At 39.8% G+C, this 18,518-nt stretch overlaps 1 protein-coding gene across 4 annotated transcripts in view; it reads left to right on the top strand.

Moving 5' to 3' along the window:
* Window positions 1-18,518, top strand: part of SLC23A2 (solute carrier family 23 member 2) — a 52,442-nt gene that overhangs the window by 8,331 nt on the left and 25,593 nt on the right. For 2 of the 4 annotated variants that reach the window (XM_062596745.1, XM_062596747.1), the window contains 3 exons: window positions 6,760-6,863; window positions 15,472-15,797; window positions 16,655-16,753. In XM_062596745.1, coding sequence (XP_062452729.1) covers window positions 15,666-15,797; window positions 16,655-16,753 — 231 coding nt within the window. In that variant the 5' untranslated portion in view covers window positions 6,760-6,863; window positions 15,472-15,665. Of the gene's footprint in view, window positions 1-6,759; window positions 6,864-14,521; window positions 14,755-15,471; window positions 15,798-16,654; window positions 16,754-18,518 lie in introns of those variants that run through there. The other 2 variants (XM_062596748.1, XM_062596746.1) reach the window with 2 other exon arrangements.

Below are 18,518 nucleotides of genomic sequence, written 5' to 3'. Positions count from 1 at the left end.
TAAATGGACTGTTCAATTTCTGTTGCTACAATTGGAAAAGAATTTACGTAGAACCTCCTTAAACATTTTCATTGCTCATAGGGATATTTAATGCATTTATTTATACTTAATGCATACGTAAATCAGTGCTTACATTTGGAAAAAAAAATCAAAGCTACTGAGCTAAATTTCATCTTGCATCTCTTCATGTTATGTGGCACACAGGCTAGAGGTCTGGTACGTTTCAGCGGATCCCTTTTAACTCTTGTCTCTTACTAATTGTCCCTGTGCAGGGACAGGGCTGAATTTGTTATGTCACATGAACTTCTCGGGAAGCAAGCAGGGTTCCCAAAGGCAGATTTAGGAGGAGGTAAATCAAGATTGCAGAGTATGTAAACGCTTTCACCTAGATCTCTCTGAAATACGAGCATGGGAATTTAATGAGCAAGTCTGGTTAGACACAAGTCAGTCTCTATAAACACTTCCAGCTCGTTGGGAAATTAATAAATTAGTAATTGGTTGGCTTAACGTGTGGGAATAAAATGCAGGGTTGCGTACAGTTATTTAGTGTGTGGGCAGAAAAAAAGTAGCGCTGGTGCAACTAAAAAATTATTAGTGGCTGTAATTACTTGATTTTTCCCTGCGGAAGGATAAATGACTATGGCAAGTCATGCTACACTTTGTGACCAAAGCCCACGGGACAGACGGTTGGTCCACGGTTACCGGAGGGAAAATCTCCACGGCAATGGCTTAATTGCTTGTGCCCTGCCTCTTGCCGTGGAAGAGCCTCAGTGCTAGCAGAAAGAAATTCTTTTGCCGTTCCAGGGGCTGGCTCCTCGCAGAGACTTGGGTGCCGTAACATTCGGCATTGCGACAACTTACTTTTGGGTGGGTATTGTGGTAGATGCATCAAAATTACGCTCGCAGCAGTCGGAGCTCTGAAGCCAGAAGATATTTGGCCTGCAGGACTAACAGTGCTGTGTAACACAGTGAAAGCTGCCCGCACAAAAGCATGTGAAGAATCATGCTGTCTCTCCCCCTCACTGCTTGGAAGCCTAGAAACATATTTCTCCTCTGCAAGTGGTATAAATTTGCTGATAATTCCCAGGAAAGATTTCTTGAAATAATCTTGAAGGAATGAAAGGTCACTGAGCAACGAGGGCATAACTCTCCCAACTGGATAATTAAAAAGAAAATTAAAAAGTGTGCTAAGTTTGAGATTGACTTGTGGCCGTGCTTTGAAGATTAAAAGGGCTTTTTCATTTCAGAGGAAGGCGGTTGGGATCAGTGGGAGGAGGAGTTGTGGTCGCTGTAGCAGTTGGGCAGTGCTGTGAAGCTGTGTTTGCCATTTGCTCACCGAACCGTGAATGAGATACCAGGACCATTGAACAGAAGTATGGTATCTGCTTGCTTTCCCCTACTTTAAAACTCTCAGTTTTGTAGCTAGTGCGTTCTACCTGGCTGGTTACTATTTAGTGCAGGTGGATTTCTTTAGTCATCTGAGCAAACAGCGTATTGAGTTCAAAACTGTACAAACAGGGTTTGTTTTCCCTTTAGAAAATGAAGACAGCAGTAACTTTCAGTAAAGAATGGAACTTTCCAAGTTCTTTGCACAGCCTGTAACCAGATCAGTCTGCTGCTCTTTTTAAAGAGACCTAGCCCGCACTTCTGGAACCATTTGCAGTCCAAAGAAAAAGATACATAAGCTAAAACATAAATGCACTAATTGATAGCAGCAGCAAAATAATATAAAGGTAATGGAGGGGGGAAAAAATGACAAAAGTGTGAACTTACCAGACATAATGAGCAGGTGTTTCAAGTCTAGACTTAGAATATAAATTTGCATATGCTCACTGCATTTTGTTATTTGTGGCATTGAAGAGGTCAGTGAGAGAGCTGTTGTGCTGATCGTGGTTTTGCTCTCTCTGGTTAGAACCCATGAGCACACCTAGAAATGTTCCTGTGCTGTGCCGTTAATGAGAGCTAAAGCAATTGAAGTTGTAGATGGAAAGCGTAGTAGAGTTTGAGTTTTTAGCTTGTTAGGTTTAAGCTTGTTAGGTCAGCTGTAATGTGTGTTGCTCCCTTCGCTGGGTTATTGCATGCTTCGTTTTGGGTGATGTGCTGTCTTCTCCTAAACGTGGCAAAGTTGACAGTGTTTTCCTGGGGCATCTGGAATCCCTTGTGGGTAACAATACTTCAAGGGTTGCAGTCTGCAACCTAAAGAGGTGCTATATTTGAAACAATAAACAGGTTTTATTTTTGTCAGTCCTTGGAGAAATGACTTGAGCTCACGCTAGCATTTAGAAGCAATTGTGAACATACCTGGAGGTCCAGGAAAGATGTAGGCGTCCGACTCAGTTTGTGGACAAGTGCTGAATACAAAAGCAGGTCACAAAAAGCACATTCCTTCCTCTGCTTCTGGAGTGCTTTGATGTATGCCTTTAGAGCATATGGGTTTTTTTGTTTTGTTTTTGTTTTTGTTTTTTTTGTTTGATTTGGAAATCCATAGGTGTTTTTAAGGGCACTGCTGTCCTGTGATTTCCTCTTTATATAGAGGAATCCTAGGTCTGACTTGACTAACTTCCTAGAACCTGGATTTTTCTTTTGAGTTTAGATACTTACAAATATGCAATTGCGGGTGAGGTCCTAAGAGACACCCTGTGATATGACCTGAAAGTGAATTCAGAATTTAAAAAGAGAAAAAAGCATTGAGTACTAAGCACAACTGTTCTGTAACAAGAAAAGTGAAGCTTTGCTTAATACGGTCTGGTTTGAGGTATCCTTTCTGGTAAACTAGAGGAATGCTCCTTTTAATGAGTTGAATCCTGTACAAGGAACACACATAATAGCCGGGATCATGCATCGTCCAGTGAATTAAATGGTAAGCTTTCAAAGCGATTACAATAATTCTTTGTGTGTATTTGATAGCGGCATTAAAGAAGAGAGCACTGAATGTTTCTGTATTGAAGAGTATCTTCTGTTAAGTGCTTTTCCAGCAAATCTATAATTCAGTGGATTTATAAATGTCTTGGTAAGATCAGACTTAATGGCTTGGTCTTTCTGCTGTTTAAAACTGTGGGTAGAAGTGGAGCTGTTTATTCTACCAATAGGCGATGCTCTTTTCTTGTTTGCTGTGTTATGTTAAATGTGTTCTAGAGGATATTCGTGAGAGTCTGCTATATAAATTAAATCTCTTTGTTGACATAAAAAATTCCAATTTTGTTATGACTTTGTTAGGAGGAACGTTTGAATTAAGACTACTGACCACTCCAGAAATGTAGCAGAGAGGTTCATTTTGCAGTTCATTTTACAAGTGAGGCATCCTCTACCTCACCCTGCTGATGAAAAGGGTGTTCTTGCCAAGGGGACGAGCCTTTTCCTGAAAACCTTGTCCTGAGGGGTTGTCTTCCAGCAGCTGAGTATACGTGAGGCATCTGCTCTGCCAGAGCTATGGCTATGTTTTGGGTTTTTTTAGATAAATTCTGGAACAGAGAACCTCTTCTTACAGATTATCAGTGATTGCATCAGATCGTCTCTTTCTTTTGCCTTGTTTGTTTTTCCTTGTTGTCACCTGACAGTGTATGAAGGTTCAAAGGAGTGATTTAGTTACTGGGCATTTGCGATGACTGGGTCATATTGTTATCAGTCTTAATCATGATGAATTAACCATTGTGTCTCATCCTTATATGTATAGAAGGTTGTTTTCAGTACAGTAGGAGCAAATGACTTGTGCTCCTAACCCTGAATGCAGCAAAATCCTGAAGCATAGCCTCAGAATAAACATTTTAACTCAGAATGTTGCCTGTAAATTGTCAGTTTACCAATGTGTGTCCAAGAGCAAACATTTAGAATTTGACTAGGCCGCTCTGAAGTATTTGTTTCATCCTTAAACTGAAAGCTCCGTGTCTGAGAAGAAGGTGCAAAGTCGAATTTTCCTGTAATACTCAGAAGTGGATTCCTCCTATGAGTAACGTTCTCAAGCAAGAGAAGAGAGCCCCCATCAGTTTAGGTTTCAGATATTAAGCAGGTAATAAAAATGATGGCTCGCTATGTAAGATCAACACGACAGTCAGCTTCCGGTGCTAAAGTAGCGCAAGATAAATCGATTACTATGATTTCACTTCCATCAATAAAATGCAGCAGTAGTTATAAGCTTCCCAAAGGATTTGAAATACGGTAAGTAAAATGAACCTCTGACATCCCTGCTTGCTTGCCCGTTACAAGCATAGCAGGTCAGCTGAGGATTAACTTGGTTGACGAGCAAGTTGATCTTGTGGATTCTCCCGATTCCAGACAGTGCGATCCAGCAGATTAAGAATACTGTACTAAGGCATTAAATTGCCTGCTTTTGTTTTCACCGCATCGGTTTGTTCCCTGCTGTCTTTTACAGATTACGGAGTTTGAAGATGTGTTGTAAGATATTCCACTGTCTTGAAAAACTGATTGCAAGAGTTACATCTTGAATTAACATTCATCTTAAGTTCAGCAGTGATTAATTACCTATTTACTACAAGTAATTTAAATGAAACAAGCTGTCATTATATCTGTTCAAGAACTGCGGATTATGGAAGCGGTGTTCTGAGTGAAGGCATCCAGATTAGTAGGAGGTTTATTTGAGCTGAATTATTTAGTATAAATATTAATCAACTAAAAATGAATCTTGCAAATGATGAAATTTTATACCAATTGGTCATGAACTTTGGACTAGAAGTGGTGTTACTGAAGTGGAGTTAATTGTATAGTAAATAAACAAGTCTTGTTTAATCAGATACTGAAGTAATGTTATTTGCAGAACTCGATTGTACTTAGAATGTTGATATTCGAGGCGAGCAACATTTGAGTCTGTTTTTTATGTAACTATAAAAAAAAATTCTAGACATCAGACCAAAAAGCAGGTGCCTTATATTTTTTAAACGTTAGTTTTTATATGCTATTTTTTTCTGGATGCTGGTCACTTACCTAATACTGTAGCACTCTCTGAGCAGATGAAATACCTTGAATCTAAAAAGAAAAAACAAATTTTCCATCATATTCCTTTAAATATTGTAGGTGAGCGATCTAAACAATCTGTGGTACAGCATTTTATTTTTTGTGGCATTAAAACTGCCGGTATGATGATGCTTGCATTAAGGACTGTAAGTTTTCCTCTTATTGAAATTAGCAAATGTTTTGCTTTTTGTGGACTGACTTCAGCGAAAATGCTTGGAATTCAGAAGTTAAGAACAAAGCAAATAATCTAATAAATAGAAAAGGAGCAGGTGGAGGAGGTAACTTTTCAACATCTCGCTCTTTGCAGTGCAGATTAAATTTTGGAATACAGTGTGCTTTTATGATACCCACACATTGCCTAAAACTATCAGTCGAGATAACTGACTTTCTTGTCTGTATTCTTAGTAAATGATGAATAAATAGTATTGCGTGTAAGAAGTATCAGTTTTCGATGAAGCGGTCCTTCTTTGATTGAGGAAAAGCAGGCACATGCTGATTTTTGGTCTACTGGTGATCCGCAGCTCTCCGGTTTTTATTTTCTGAAGTAGCAACAATTGAGTAAGTTTTGGCAGTGCATTACAAAATTTTAAAATTGCATAACGCTTAACTTTGCTCGTTAACCGGAGAGAGCTAGGTGGCGCCCTTGGCCTATCTTTTGCCTCTGCTAATCTGGGCTCAAAAAGGTGCATTTCAGGTACCGCGAGCCCATCGCTCTGGCCTCCGGGCCCATGCGTCTCGCGAGCGCGGAAGGGGCCGGGGCGCTGCGCGTGTGTGCGGGCAGCGTCCGATAGCTGGGTGCCGCTTTGCAGTGGCCCGGTTTAATTACCGCTTAGGGTATCGGTTGCACAGGAAGTGAAGGTCTCATTAGCAGTACCACCGGCACGCTAATGTATTTAGAGGTTGCTGAATAACTGCTTCCCTGGTGGTGTAAGGTGACAGCGTACAAACCTCGTGGCAAGTAATAACTCTAAGCGGTGTCTGTGATGCAGCAGACTGAAAAGAGGGTGTTTTTTTTTTTTTGAAAGCAAGGGTGCCGTGTGTGTACATCTGCGAGAGACCTCCGAGAGCAAAGAAAACGCTCCAGAGTGAGCAAAGATGTGGTTGCAAGGAAAGGGGAGAAGAAGTCATCTTGTGGAAAAACTGCTTGTTACTAATGACTTTCGTTGTTTCAAGTCTCTCACCTTTTCCTGAGGCTTTGAGCATCAGTTTTACTCGGCTTTTTCCATTAGTTAAATGAACGAGCTCAACATAGAGTATACCTTATATTTTCAGTGTTTGGTAAGATCATTGCATGCTTAACCTTGTGTTACAGATGTGAGTTTTGAGGTCAGGGACTTCAGCTGAAAACTGGCTATTTGCTGGTATAAATATTTCCTTACAAGTTGCACAACTTGGGTTTTTAGAAACGCTTGCTGTTCATCATGGAGGCGGCTGGAGGAAAATCACTGTCCTAATCACAGCTCTTAAGCGTGTAAATATTTGCACAACTTGATTTTTGAGGCTGACTCTTCTGATGGGTTTTCTGCCAGTAATATTCCAGGTTATATCAAACACTTGAACTTGCTCCGTTTGATTCGCACACACTCTGCTGTTACTCGGAGATACTGTCTGTCCACTTTTCGTAACGATGACAGAGGCGTGTAGTAACAGCTTACGACCGTGTGGTGTCTTCCTGCCTTTCTGCCGTTGTGTAATACGTGGGGGTTTTGATTGGACAAAGTACAGTTATACAATGTAGTGAGCCCAACCAGATTATAAAAATCCTTCTTCTCTATGTCTGCATCCTTTTAGACAGCAGCTTGCAACTTGAACTGTTGCACTTTGCATAGGCTGGAAGAAATGCTGTAGAGGAGTTGACTGAGACGAGCCCCGGAGGCTAGTGCAGGTTTCTTAAGGTAAGAGCTGCTTTTAATTCAGGTGCTACTGGGGATAATTAGAAATATTCAACTGCTTGGGGGGGGGTGTTAAGAGTTACTTTCATCTCGTGATAATAATCATGACAAATTCAAGATCTGAAAAGCTAAATTTTAATGTACTGAGATTTGAGGACTATTAATTTCAAAAATATTTTTGTTACTCGTGGAGAGAGAGAGAGAGTTAAAGGTATTTACACTCTCCTGTTTACCTGTAAGTTTTAGCTTCCTTTTAATTTCAAAATGGGAGAAGATTATACGAGGTTTTTGCTGTAAAAAAAAAATAAAAAAAAAGGGGGGGGGGTTTAAGAATGCTTGACCACAAAAGTGTAGCATCTTGGCTAGTTTTTGGAAATTCTGTGTAAAAGATCTGGAATTGAAGAATATTACATGGAAGGAAAATATTTATCTACTTAAAGTCAAGCTTGGTGGAGCAATTCTATATAATAAAGTTCTTAGGTGTGTAATCAGTTGGGAGGCTTTGTATTGCTTACTGGACTAAAATTGTTTTCCTCAAGCCAGGAGTAGCTTTTTCAAAAGCAGACTTAGGAATGCTTGAGTTTTAGGAAAGGAACTTCACATTCAGGGTTGGAAAAGCTGGCGTGTTACCTAGATTTCTTCTAATAAATGGATTTTTTCCTAGATGAGTCTATAACTTCACCTTTGTTTTAATGTGATTAGGGTCTTGAATAAAAGTAGCTTACATCAAAGTGCCAAGTAGAAGTACAAAGAAAGCTGAGAAGAGAACCAGTGTGTGTTTGGATTGCTTTCTGAGTACAGTAAAGGAGCTTAATGAACTGTATGTTAGGGTCCATAATAACATGGAGGTATCTGAATTCTTAATTATTAATGCACCACAGGGAAATTATAAAGGCTGTATACAATTTTCAGTTGAGTTAGCTTGTGCCATAAACACTGCGGGAGGTGTTCTGGGTTAAAAGTAAAACTGTGAAGTGGTAATACATTTCATAAAGAAAACTGAGGCCTTTCATTTTTATTTATTGTGGGCATTGCTTCTATCTTGCAAATGTTAAAGGTGTCATTTGATATCAGTCACTTGATACCATGCTGTAAAATGTTATCTCCTAGGTTCTGCTTGTATCTCTTGAAATAAATTTTTGTAGCTTGTTCCGTATACTACTCTCTTGATCTTTCGTTAGGACTCTCCGTAAGAGTTTTAATCTGTGCAATTCTCTGTATTGAGAGTGGTGCACACATTGCACAGAAGTTTGGCAAAACTGTTGCCTATAGGAACAGTGAATACAGAGAGAAGTGAGGTGGAAGATGAGCAAGGAGCAACTTGACGAATAACGTTTTAACCAAACATGCCTACAGTTCTTGGAAATATTCTTATTTCACGTATCTTTATTTATAATCATAGCTAAATTAGCTTTTCTTAATTTTTTTAAGATTAACTGAAGATGTAATTATTAAAAGCTGAACAACCCTGTGTTAAATATTTCATTCAGTTGGATTTAAGGCCACTTCTGAACAAGCTCATTCACACGGGAAGTTAATGAGATTTAACTAATGGGCTTTGAATCAAGAGAAGGTTTGAACTCCTAACTTTCCTGTGTGTCTTTGTGTAGACACGCTCTAATGTTGGTCAACTGTTAAGACATACTGTTCTGGACGGCAGTCAAAATACCAGCTACTTAAAAATTCATTAGTGCCTACAAAGAAAGAATATGTTTGTGCTTTGAATACTGACTTTGAAGTGAAGTGAGAAACCAACTCAAGACCAAACCTTCTTAAAGTAACCTTTAGTCTTACTTTTCAAAGCTGATTTTTAGAATGTTTTGGCATAATTAGTAGTATTCTGTCCACTTCTAACGCAGGTAACAGGGGAGTGACGCCTTTTTTAGCGTTGTGTTAGGATTTTGAAATCCACTACTTTTATGCATGTGGATGTACTTGCCCTCCATTGAAGGAGGGAATCGTCTGTAGTATTTGAAGATAGGATACCTTTTTAGTACCCTTTCATTTAATGGAAGGGAGTTCTGGACACAGGGGGCACATGGTAGAGACTAATCGTAAGTGCTTTCCTGACCAAAGAGGCTCAGTTACAAAATAGCCCAAGGAAGAGCCTTGCTTAAGATTAAAGCAGGAAGATAGTTTTTGCATGTAGCAATAGAAGCAAAGTTGCAGGTGCTACGCAGCTTTTTCCATGTCTGTAAGACAGTCAAAAACCCTTGCAAGATGGGAAGAATGCCCTACAGGCACACCTACGTATCTGGAACGGTTTGTGGGCAGGGACCTCTGAAGAGCGGTATCGAAGTGCCAATCTTGAGACGTAATACCCACGGCCGGTGCTCTGAGGCAGTTGAGCTTGCGGTTGTGGGTCTGTAGACGGTGTTTTGACTGCATCACGTTAAGTACTTGTAGGACATTATTAGCCTTGCTGATGAGTTACGTGTTGGCGAATCCTTTGGAAAGAGGAGGACCTTTTTGCTTTGTAGGAAGACGTCAAGCAACTTTTTGGACCGTTTTGAGTAGCAAAATAGATATTGAGTGCTTTCTTTTGATCAGTTGTAATTTAACCATTAGTATTTTGTTAAATATATTGTGGATCTGGCCTGTGGCTCTGATTTAATGTGTGGAAGACCAGGTGTGTTTGATAACAGGAAGAGGAGTCTTTGTTCCTTAATACTTTAATGGGACAAAATCGGAGCAGAAATTTTGTGCGACTGGCTTAACTAGAGCCAATAACGATCTGGATAAAGCTGCTCTTCCATAATTAACTGGGAATTGCCTTGCTTTTATGTTTAATCATTTGTCTGGCCAGGAATAGCTGCACCCTGTAAGTAAACTTGTCTAATTGGAGCCTCGACAAAAATCCGTAATTGTCCGCTTTGCTGGTCTTGAAAGTTTAAAAGCACTCCTGTTCCCCTAATCAGTTTGCAGGGTTTTGGTGAAGGCGTTTCTTTCAAAAAATTCCCTGATTTCTTGGCATCCATCCTGCTGCCTTCTGGGGCAATCTGCATCTCCTGGGATACATTCTTGCTGATCCCAGCTGTGCGTCTGCCTGTCCCCCTCCTCCTCCTCTGCTGGTGAATGTCGGCTGGCAACCAAACTCTGTGCGGCTCTGTGCTGCAGAATGCAGCCTCTCTCTCTTTATGTGTCTTCATTGCTGTAGAGTAATATTAAACAACTTGGCCTAAATGCACTTTTTAAAAAAACTAAACTATGTAAATGCAGCACATTTGTTACTGGCTTAACATTTCCATGGCTGTCTGATGCTACAGGAACTGACAATTTATCTAGACTTGCAGTCCACAGCGGGCCCTTTTCGGAAACAGCTCTGCAGCACTCGTAGAATCTGGTACTGATATGGTGAAAAGAGGAGGACTGTAAAACTGGCGGTATGTTCCGCTCCGTTTCCAGACTGGGAGTGTTTTGACAATAAAATATCCTGAAGTGCGGAGGATCAGAGTTCCTTTCCGCATCTCTATCTTGTGTCTATTGGCAATAATATGTTCTCGGACTTGCAGGATGTCTTGATTTGTACTTAGACACGCAACGTGCTTGTTTTCCAGAGGTGCCGAAAACTTGAAACTGCCATTGGAGCTGATCAAACTTCAGATGTACTGAAGTTCGGGTTATTTTCCTTAAGGGTTTTGAATTTAAAATTGAGGTGAAGTTAACCTTGATTGTAAGGTTGGACAACTCCTGGCTGAGCGTCCTCTCTGCTCGCAGGAGAAGCTAGTTGATATTCACGTAAGCCTGACGGCTAATTAAGAATAATAAATTGGAGTTTGTAATTAAGCTCTCACCTTAATTTGATTCTAATCTCCTTAGCGTCTGCTACAGACAGAACTCTTGGCTCGCCAGCCGTCTGTAAAAGCCAAGAAGGTCCTATGCTGGATCTGGCTTTGTTCTTTCCTCAGGGCTGCGTGACGTGCTCGCCAGGTGGCATGCCTATGTCGAGTACTCACGGGAGCTTTTCCATCCGTACGCTCCAAAGAATTTGTTGTTCCATCCCCAGTTTCTTTATAACCGCCAGTGTTGTCCTTTCCTCTACAAAAATTTCCCTTGCGCAGCAGCAGTGTAGAGCCACCAAGTGCAGGTTAGTTTCTTCGTTTCCCCTGGGGAGGTGCAGAGGAGAGGACCACAGTTACTGATTAACTGGTTAATTCCTTTTTGATGCTTCTGCTAGGCTGAGAAGTGTGGTGGACTACAGCGCCGAGGTTTCCACAACCAGGTTAATGAAGTATGAATATGGAAGCAGGAATGCAAATAAGTCTGAGATCCTTCTGGCCAAGGAGAGCATACACATACTTCTAAAACTAGTTAGGATTCTCCTTTGAACGCCTTCACGAGTCAGTACATTTGTGTCCTAGACTTGCCCCAGCAGAATTTAGTGTTTGAGGGAAATCAAGACAGTAAACCACAATTATGAAGTAGCCTGTTCCCATTTTTCCTTTTCACAGACTTTGCAGACTGTTCTGCTGCTTTGCAGAGCAGTAAAACGCTTGTGATCCTGCAGTGGTTTCTCTCTGTGGCTGTGGTTTTAGGGCATTGAGTACAGGCCCCATCATGCGAAGCACGGATTCAGTGCTACTTCAGTTCTGTCCAGACTTTGGGCCTGTTGCTGGTATCCATCTGCTGCGCTTTATGCTGGGTCAGCTCTCTCAAAAGCAGCTGTGCCGGTCGACATGGAAGAGCTAAAATTTTTATGCTGATATCTCTGTATGGTGGGCCTGGCTAAGTTGATAGAAATGTGAAGATTCTCAGGCTAGATCCAGTTGAAATTGGTAAAGACCTTTATGGCTTTAGGAAGTTTGTTTTGAATTTACCAAATAAGGAAACACATGTAGCTGCTTCCCTCTGAAAGCTTCTGGGGGGGAGGGGGGAGGAATTTTGTATCATGCTAGCACTTTGTAAAAAAGGTGGGGTTTAGGGTTGAAATTCGTCATGATAAGGCTGGAAATGGAATGAATTTAGCATTTCATACTGAAGTGCTTTCAAACTGCAAATGCCCTTTCTGCTCAGGAGGGCAGTTTAGGCAATCGTGGGGGTCTTGAGGTCCAGCTAAGCTTCTTCTAAAGGGTTAACCTCTAGGTCTGCTTGCCAAAAATGTCATGAGATGAGCATTATAGTACTAACAATATATCCTGAACATCGCATTGCTTCTCAGTCCTGTAGCTGCCAAACTGGCAGCACCTGACAAATTATTGACACTTCTAATGGATGCAAAGCAAACAGGCAAAAACAACAACAAACCCCTGTTGCCCCAAGCATGTTGCAAGCTGGAGATCAGGTTGCTTTTTTCCCCAGCCTTTGCTTTACCACCAAGCTCTGGATATCTACAAACCTTCCTGTAGCTTTGTGTCCTCTTCCTGATGGTACCAAATCCCGGGATAAGTGAGTTGAAGACACCCCATGACCTTTCTCCAGTTTCTGAGGATCGACGAGTAGCTGTTGCCTTCTGTGCACTTGTGTGTGGATATTCCCATTCAGTAGGCTGTGTAAATACCAACTTTATCTAAATCCTTGTGAACCCTTGTCAGCTCCTAGCCTTCCTGAGTTAATCATGTGTTGAAGGTAATCTGGTGCAGTAAGTTTCTTGCATTTGCATTTGATCCAGAGCGACAGGTAATTCAGTGCACTGTGTGTGCTTACCTAATGTCAAAGGAGTTTTATCTCTTGGTACGTTGCTTTTCTGCTTTTTGGCTTCTGATGGGTTAGGATTGTTATGGATGGTTATAAAATGTCTGAGTCACCTTGTTTAATTATGGTGGGATAAAAGGTCTGATAAAGAAGAATGATACCCTTTGGGGTAACCTGATTGCTGCCTAAAGGTTTGAATTTTTTTTGACAGTTCGGATTGTAGAATAAAACTATTTTGAAAATCTGTGGTTAATGTCTGTCCCATTAAGTAAGTGCAAGTTTCATTGCTGAGTAGAGGTAACTGAAAGTATGGTTTGAAAATCTTGTTCTCCTTGTCTACCTCGGACCCCACTCCTGACACATGTATGTGTAAGTGTGTGTATGTGTGCACCCCTGCACCATAGCAGATCAGACTATTTTTGCCTGTTAATTTGGATGCTATCATTTGGGAACCTTCATCTTGGAGATGAAAACAATTTTGTTCTAGATTTTGTGCTTCTGCTGTAAAGATTTAATGCAAGTTGCACTTTATTTATGTGCTGTTGCGATGTACTTCACAGGACAATTTGCAGGGAATTACAGCATCTTACTTGACAAGGCAGCAGTCTTAATGTTTTGCAGTGCAAAGTAAAATAAGATTATATGTTCTTCTTTCCTGGACATCAGTAGAGATGCTAGTTAATGCTAACTAAGAAGATTATCTTGCCAGAATACCTTAAGCTAGATCTCCAAAACGACAGATTTCCTGCTGGTGCAACTCTTACACTGGCATGGCTGCATTTGTTTGGGATGTGAGATTCAGACTTTTCCCTTTTATTCTTTCTAAATCTGAGATGATAAAGCTACCAGAACCTGTCTCCATCACTGTTCTTGAAGACCCAAGAAAAGTCTACGTAAAAACACCCCCTCCCCAACTTTGTTTTAGTTTTTTTGGTGCTTGGGGGGAAAAAAAAACCTTCATGTCTCTACACTAAAACCAGACAAAACCCCTCAAAAAGAGACTCCCCCCACAGCCAAACTTTTAGCTAGCATCTCTTCCTCCCCTCTCTGACCTGTTCGTGTCATATCTCAGATGGGCACAGGCAAGTTGTGGTCTAAGGTTGCTATATAGCTTTGAGGAGGCACCCTCCATTACCTGGTGTGCAAACTCAGAAGTAGATGAACTAATTTAAAGTTGCTGTCCATGCCTGGAAATCTGTATTTTATAAGTGGAAGTATGTGGTTATTGTAAGAATAGTTTTTTTTTTCAGAAATGTATTTATAATAGTAAGTACTTGAACTAGTCCTCTCCTTTAGTCTCAAGTTCAAGCAAGAAACAATTAATGTTTCTATCTTAATATTGACTTTAAAAAGCAGATCTTAATTAAATCTTTATTTGAAGGTACTACTTTGCATTCCATTTTGCTTTAATTAGGAATGCTTCAAGGGGCATTTCAGTGCCCATCTAGTATTTCTTATGTATGTATATTTTCTCTCTTGGAAAGTTAAGTGACTTTGAAAGATTAATATCTCTTTCACCTCAGGTAACCAGAATTTTCTAGAAAATGGGTAATTAACAGCTATTTAGAGGTTCTAAAATATTAGTACTCTAGTTTTCCAAGCAGTCCTAAATTACCTAGCAGAAGGGATTTTGTCAAATGTAATTATTTTTGCAATTACAGGAGACATTTGAGCTACTGGCATTTTCCTGAACAGTATTTCAGTATTTGGGAAGAGTGTGTCCTTTTTTTTTTTTTTTTTTTTTTCTTTTTCTTTTTCCTTCCTTTCCTTAAACTACTTTGATTTTCTAATATTTACATACTGAGTTTTTTGAATATCTATTACCTGCATTTCAACCTCCAGCAATTTGGTTGAAAATGTCATTAACTTGCTTTTGAAGCCACACCAGTGTACCGAGAGTGTTGCTGCTTAAATATGAGCCCATTTTTGCCAAGAACGTCACTCCGTGATTTTGAAAAGAACATTTTTCAGGTCTGTCTTGTACTTTTATCTGTAGCTCACCTTGTTTCATCCTCAGCTGTCTAGAACTGCACTTCCCTGAAGCTGTATGGGACCTCAGTAACCAGAGGCTGCAGAGCTGAGCTTGCTGCAGAATTTGTGATGCTGTCCTGTGGGAAGTGTGTGCTCGAGTCTGTTGATTCATGCTGCTCAGTCTGGGAAATGGCAAAAATGTGAATGGCTGTGGCCTGGCCTGTCTATTTTAAGGAGCAAATATAGGAAAACTGTACTGCAGTGACCCATCTGGAGAAACAAAAGAGAACCAGTATGCTGTATGATCTTTCCTCTTCCTGTGCCAAAATAGTAGTGGTACTAATTAAAAGGCAGACTGAGTTTTATCCTGAAGCAGTTGTTTCTGCATCATCAAGCAGATAACTTTTCAAGTCATTCAAGAAAATGGAATAATTTTGGTTGAGAGTGTACAAACAGAAAGGGCTTCTGTCTGTTTGAAAAAGGTCTTTGAACGTGGGGCATGCTTCGCTGTCAATCTAGTGTAAGCTTCTTGGAAAGTTTTTATTTGAAAAAGGTTAGGTTGAAAGGAGAGGTTTTGTTACTCAGAGGCAAACTCATAAATAGGTCTACAAATTCTAATTCCCTGATGAAGTGTAAGTATTATTTGTAAGGGGTGTACAATTGCAGACTGTTTAACATCCCTGCATAGTTGAAGGATTGTTTTGTTTCCAAATAGCTCTTTGGGGAATTACAGTGAAATTGAACCCAAAACTGAAGTTCTGGTACAGTAGTAATAATTGAAAACCATGGGAGAAGAACAAGAGAATAATTGCAGTATTCCAATCCTGAAAGAATTTAAAATACCCTCAGCTTTATCTTTAAATGATAATCCCTTAATTAAAAAATCATAAAAAGGAAAGATAAAAGTAGGTGAGTGTTGAGCGTGAGGGGGAACAGAGTTTGCGGGGCCTGTGTGTTTTGTACATACCTCTTTGGTAATGAAAAACTTACTTCATCTCTTTGATTATAGGTGCCGTTGGTGCTAACGCTACTTAAAAAAAAAAAAAAAAAGAGAAGAAAAGAAAAAAGAAAAGAAAACAAAACTGATGTACCAGCTGGATTTCTCGGCACTTTTCTGATTCCTGGAGGTGCTTCGGTTTAAGGAGGAATTAATCCCGCTAGTACCTGGCTTGTCATCTCAAGAGGCATCCGTGGGGGTACTGCATGCAAGTCCTTGACATTCTGGAAACGATGGGGATTGGTAAGAATACCACTTCGAAAGCGGTGGAGACGGGAGGCTCAACAGAAGGCAAATATGAGGATGAATCTAAACATCCCACTTTTTTCACTCTGCCTGTAAGTAACATATTCAAGAAACACCTACTCAGGCCTAATATAAATTGATATAAATCAGGTTTTATAATACCTTCTCTTCTGTCACTTGCTAATGTCTTTAAGATACGTGTGTATATATACACGTGTATGTGTGAATTTCTTTTGTTTTGCTTGTTTATCTAGTTTTACAGAAGTGATTGTGATCCTTTGGTTCCTAGGACTAAAATAGCAAGAATAACATATTTCTTAGGTTCCTGGTTGCCTAGACAAACGTTCAGATTTGAGTTGCCAAAAGGATTGGAAGTCACTTCTACAAGTCAGCTAAAACTGCGTGAAAACCTGTGGCCAGTTACGTTGTCTATGGTTATGTCAAATATGTGTTCTAAAGTGGTGCTGAACATGCGTGTCTCTAGGCAGTTTATGGTTAGAAGAATAGACTTAAGAAAGCGTCGGCCCCAAGAGAAGAGTGCCTTCAGTCAGTCGACAGCACGAAGAGTAGTAGGCAAAAGCAAAAACAAACAAACCCCAAAAACCCTTATCTTGTACTACTTGTTTAGATTTTCAGTTATATCTTGCCTTGTAAATACCTGCCTCTTAAGAACTCTTCCGATCAATCTGCTGCTCGTTCTCCCCAACCCCAATAGACACCGTCTAGTCTTGAGGGAGGTGTTTGTGATCTCTTTCTTTTTTGTGGCATTCCTAGGTGGTTGTTCTGATATGATTGCTTGCCTTGTTTGTTATCTTCTCTAACAAAATACAAAAACTTTCTGAAATGTAAAAGGCGGATGTTCCCCCTCCCACCTTGTACTTGACATCAGATGTGGTTGCAGAAAATAGTTTATTTTACTATTTTGTGTGGGATTTTTGTTTGTTTTAAGGTCGTGATAAATGGTGGAGCAACGTCCAGTGGTGATCAGGATACAGAAGACACAGAGTTGATGGCAATATACACTACAGAAAATGGCATAGCAGAAAAGGTATGTAGTAGCTCCCTTCCATATGAGAATTCATACTTGCTTTTTCAGTATTAGTGTTTGTTCACATTGGTCTTACTGGACTCTATGATTTACTTTCTCGAATCAAACTTGCTGGCTTGAGGTTTTCAAATCAGAATTTGGCCAGTTCTGCCTTTGCGACTCCTCTGGCCACACACGTGATTACAGAACTTGTAATTCTGACTCAGCAAACATTAGGAGCTGTTTATGCACTTTGACCTGTCATCTGAATTCATCATATGCAATTTTTGGTATTTCTTCATTTCAACTGGCCTTTTACATTATTTGCTTAACACAGTTCTTCTGTACTTTCGCTGTTAACTCGTTTTTAGGCAAATATACTGGTGGTGTTGAGCACCTTCTGAAGATGAGTCTTTCCTGGTGCAAGCAGTCTCTTCCAAGCTCTCACATAATGTACTTAATTTTCTAATCCTTTTTCCAAGTAGGGGGCTGCTGCTTGTTTTCTGACAGCTTTGTGAGTGAAGTTCAGGTGGTTAATAAAAACCTGTGAACATTTTCTTCATAGGATACTAAAGTTTGTGTCCTAGCTGTTCAGAAAGACCGCGTTGAGGTCTAAAATGAGACCAATTTGGTTTTGACTTGTAAGCTTTTTTTTTTTTTTTTTTTTTTTTTTTTCCCCTCAGTATTCCATCATTCTTCAGCCTGGTTGAATTATCTTGCAAATAGGAGGTGTGAATCTGACCTTTTATTTAGAATAAGGAGCAGATTACAATACATCTGAAATACACTTTGTTTTTTGCAGTGTTTATTACTGATTAGCTGTGAGGTTAATGAACTGTCTCAAAATTGCCTCAGTTCAACAGTTTTTCAAATGCACCAATTAAACAAATGAAATGATGCTCTTACTTGAAACTAGGAGTGGGGTTTTCTTGTTGCATTTGAGCTGCACTCTGGCCAGGATGATATCAAAGCACGTGGTTAAGGTTTTCAAATGCAGAGACTTCAAAATTCACTCCTGAATTTTCAGATTTAAATTGTAGCTCATTTTGATACTGGTAATATTTTAATGGATGGATTTTGGCAAAAGTTGACCTGCTGGTGTGTATGATGGATGATTCTGGGTCATGCTCAGACTAGCATAGAAAGAGACAATCTGATAAAAGCCTTGAGCAAAAATTGTTGGGATGAAATTGTGAAACTTAGATTAGCGATCTCTAGACATTAAAGCATGTCTTCGTTCTCTGTTTTTTTTCCGAACGTATGTTTTTCTCCTTTCTGCTAACTCTTTGTGATGGGAGCTGTGGGTGATGGATGATAACTTGACTTAAAGAGACAGTGAGCTTTTAATCAACTGAATCTGCTTGAGTTAAACCTTTGCTGCGTCTTAAAATGAATGAACAGTGAAAGGAGAGGCTTTAGAAATTAGTAGTCTTGTGTATTAAGATAGTATTTGAGGCTAGTTTTTCTGTTAATCTGGCCAAACCTCTTTTTTGTTTTTTTTCCCACTTAAAATAACAATGTGTGCATGAAGGCTGATAATTCTTGGCTTTCATTCCTCTTAAGATACTGTTCACCAGAATAGCAAGCATTAGACTTTGAATAAAAGTCTGTAACAAAGAGAACCGAAACATACTTAGTTGTTGGAGGATGCCTCTTGCTTACGTTCTCTCGCAATATTTGTTAGCTCAAACAATAAACTATTTGCCTGCATGAGAAATAGCCATAGTGATGCATCTCTACAAAATAAACAGTAATGCACTGCTTATTGCTTAATCAAATAAAGGGC

This window comes from Rhea pennata, chromosome 28, assembly GCF_028389875.1.
Source record: "Rhea pennata isolate bPtePen1 chromosome 28, bPtePen1.pri, whole genome shotgun sequence".
NCBI lineage: Eukaryota > Metazoa > Chordata > Aves > Rheiformes > Rheidae > Rhea > Rhea pennata.
Note: the sequence above shows the minus strand (reverse complement) of the source record. Positions and strands in the feature narration are given on the sequence as shown.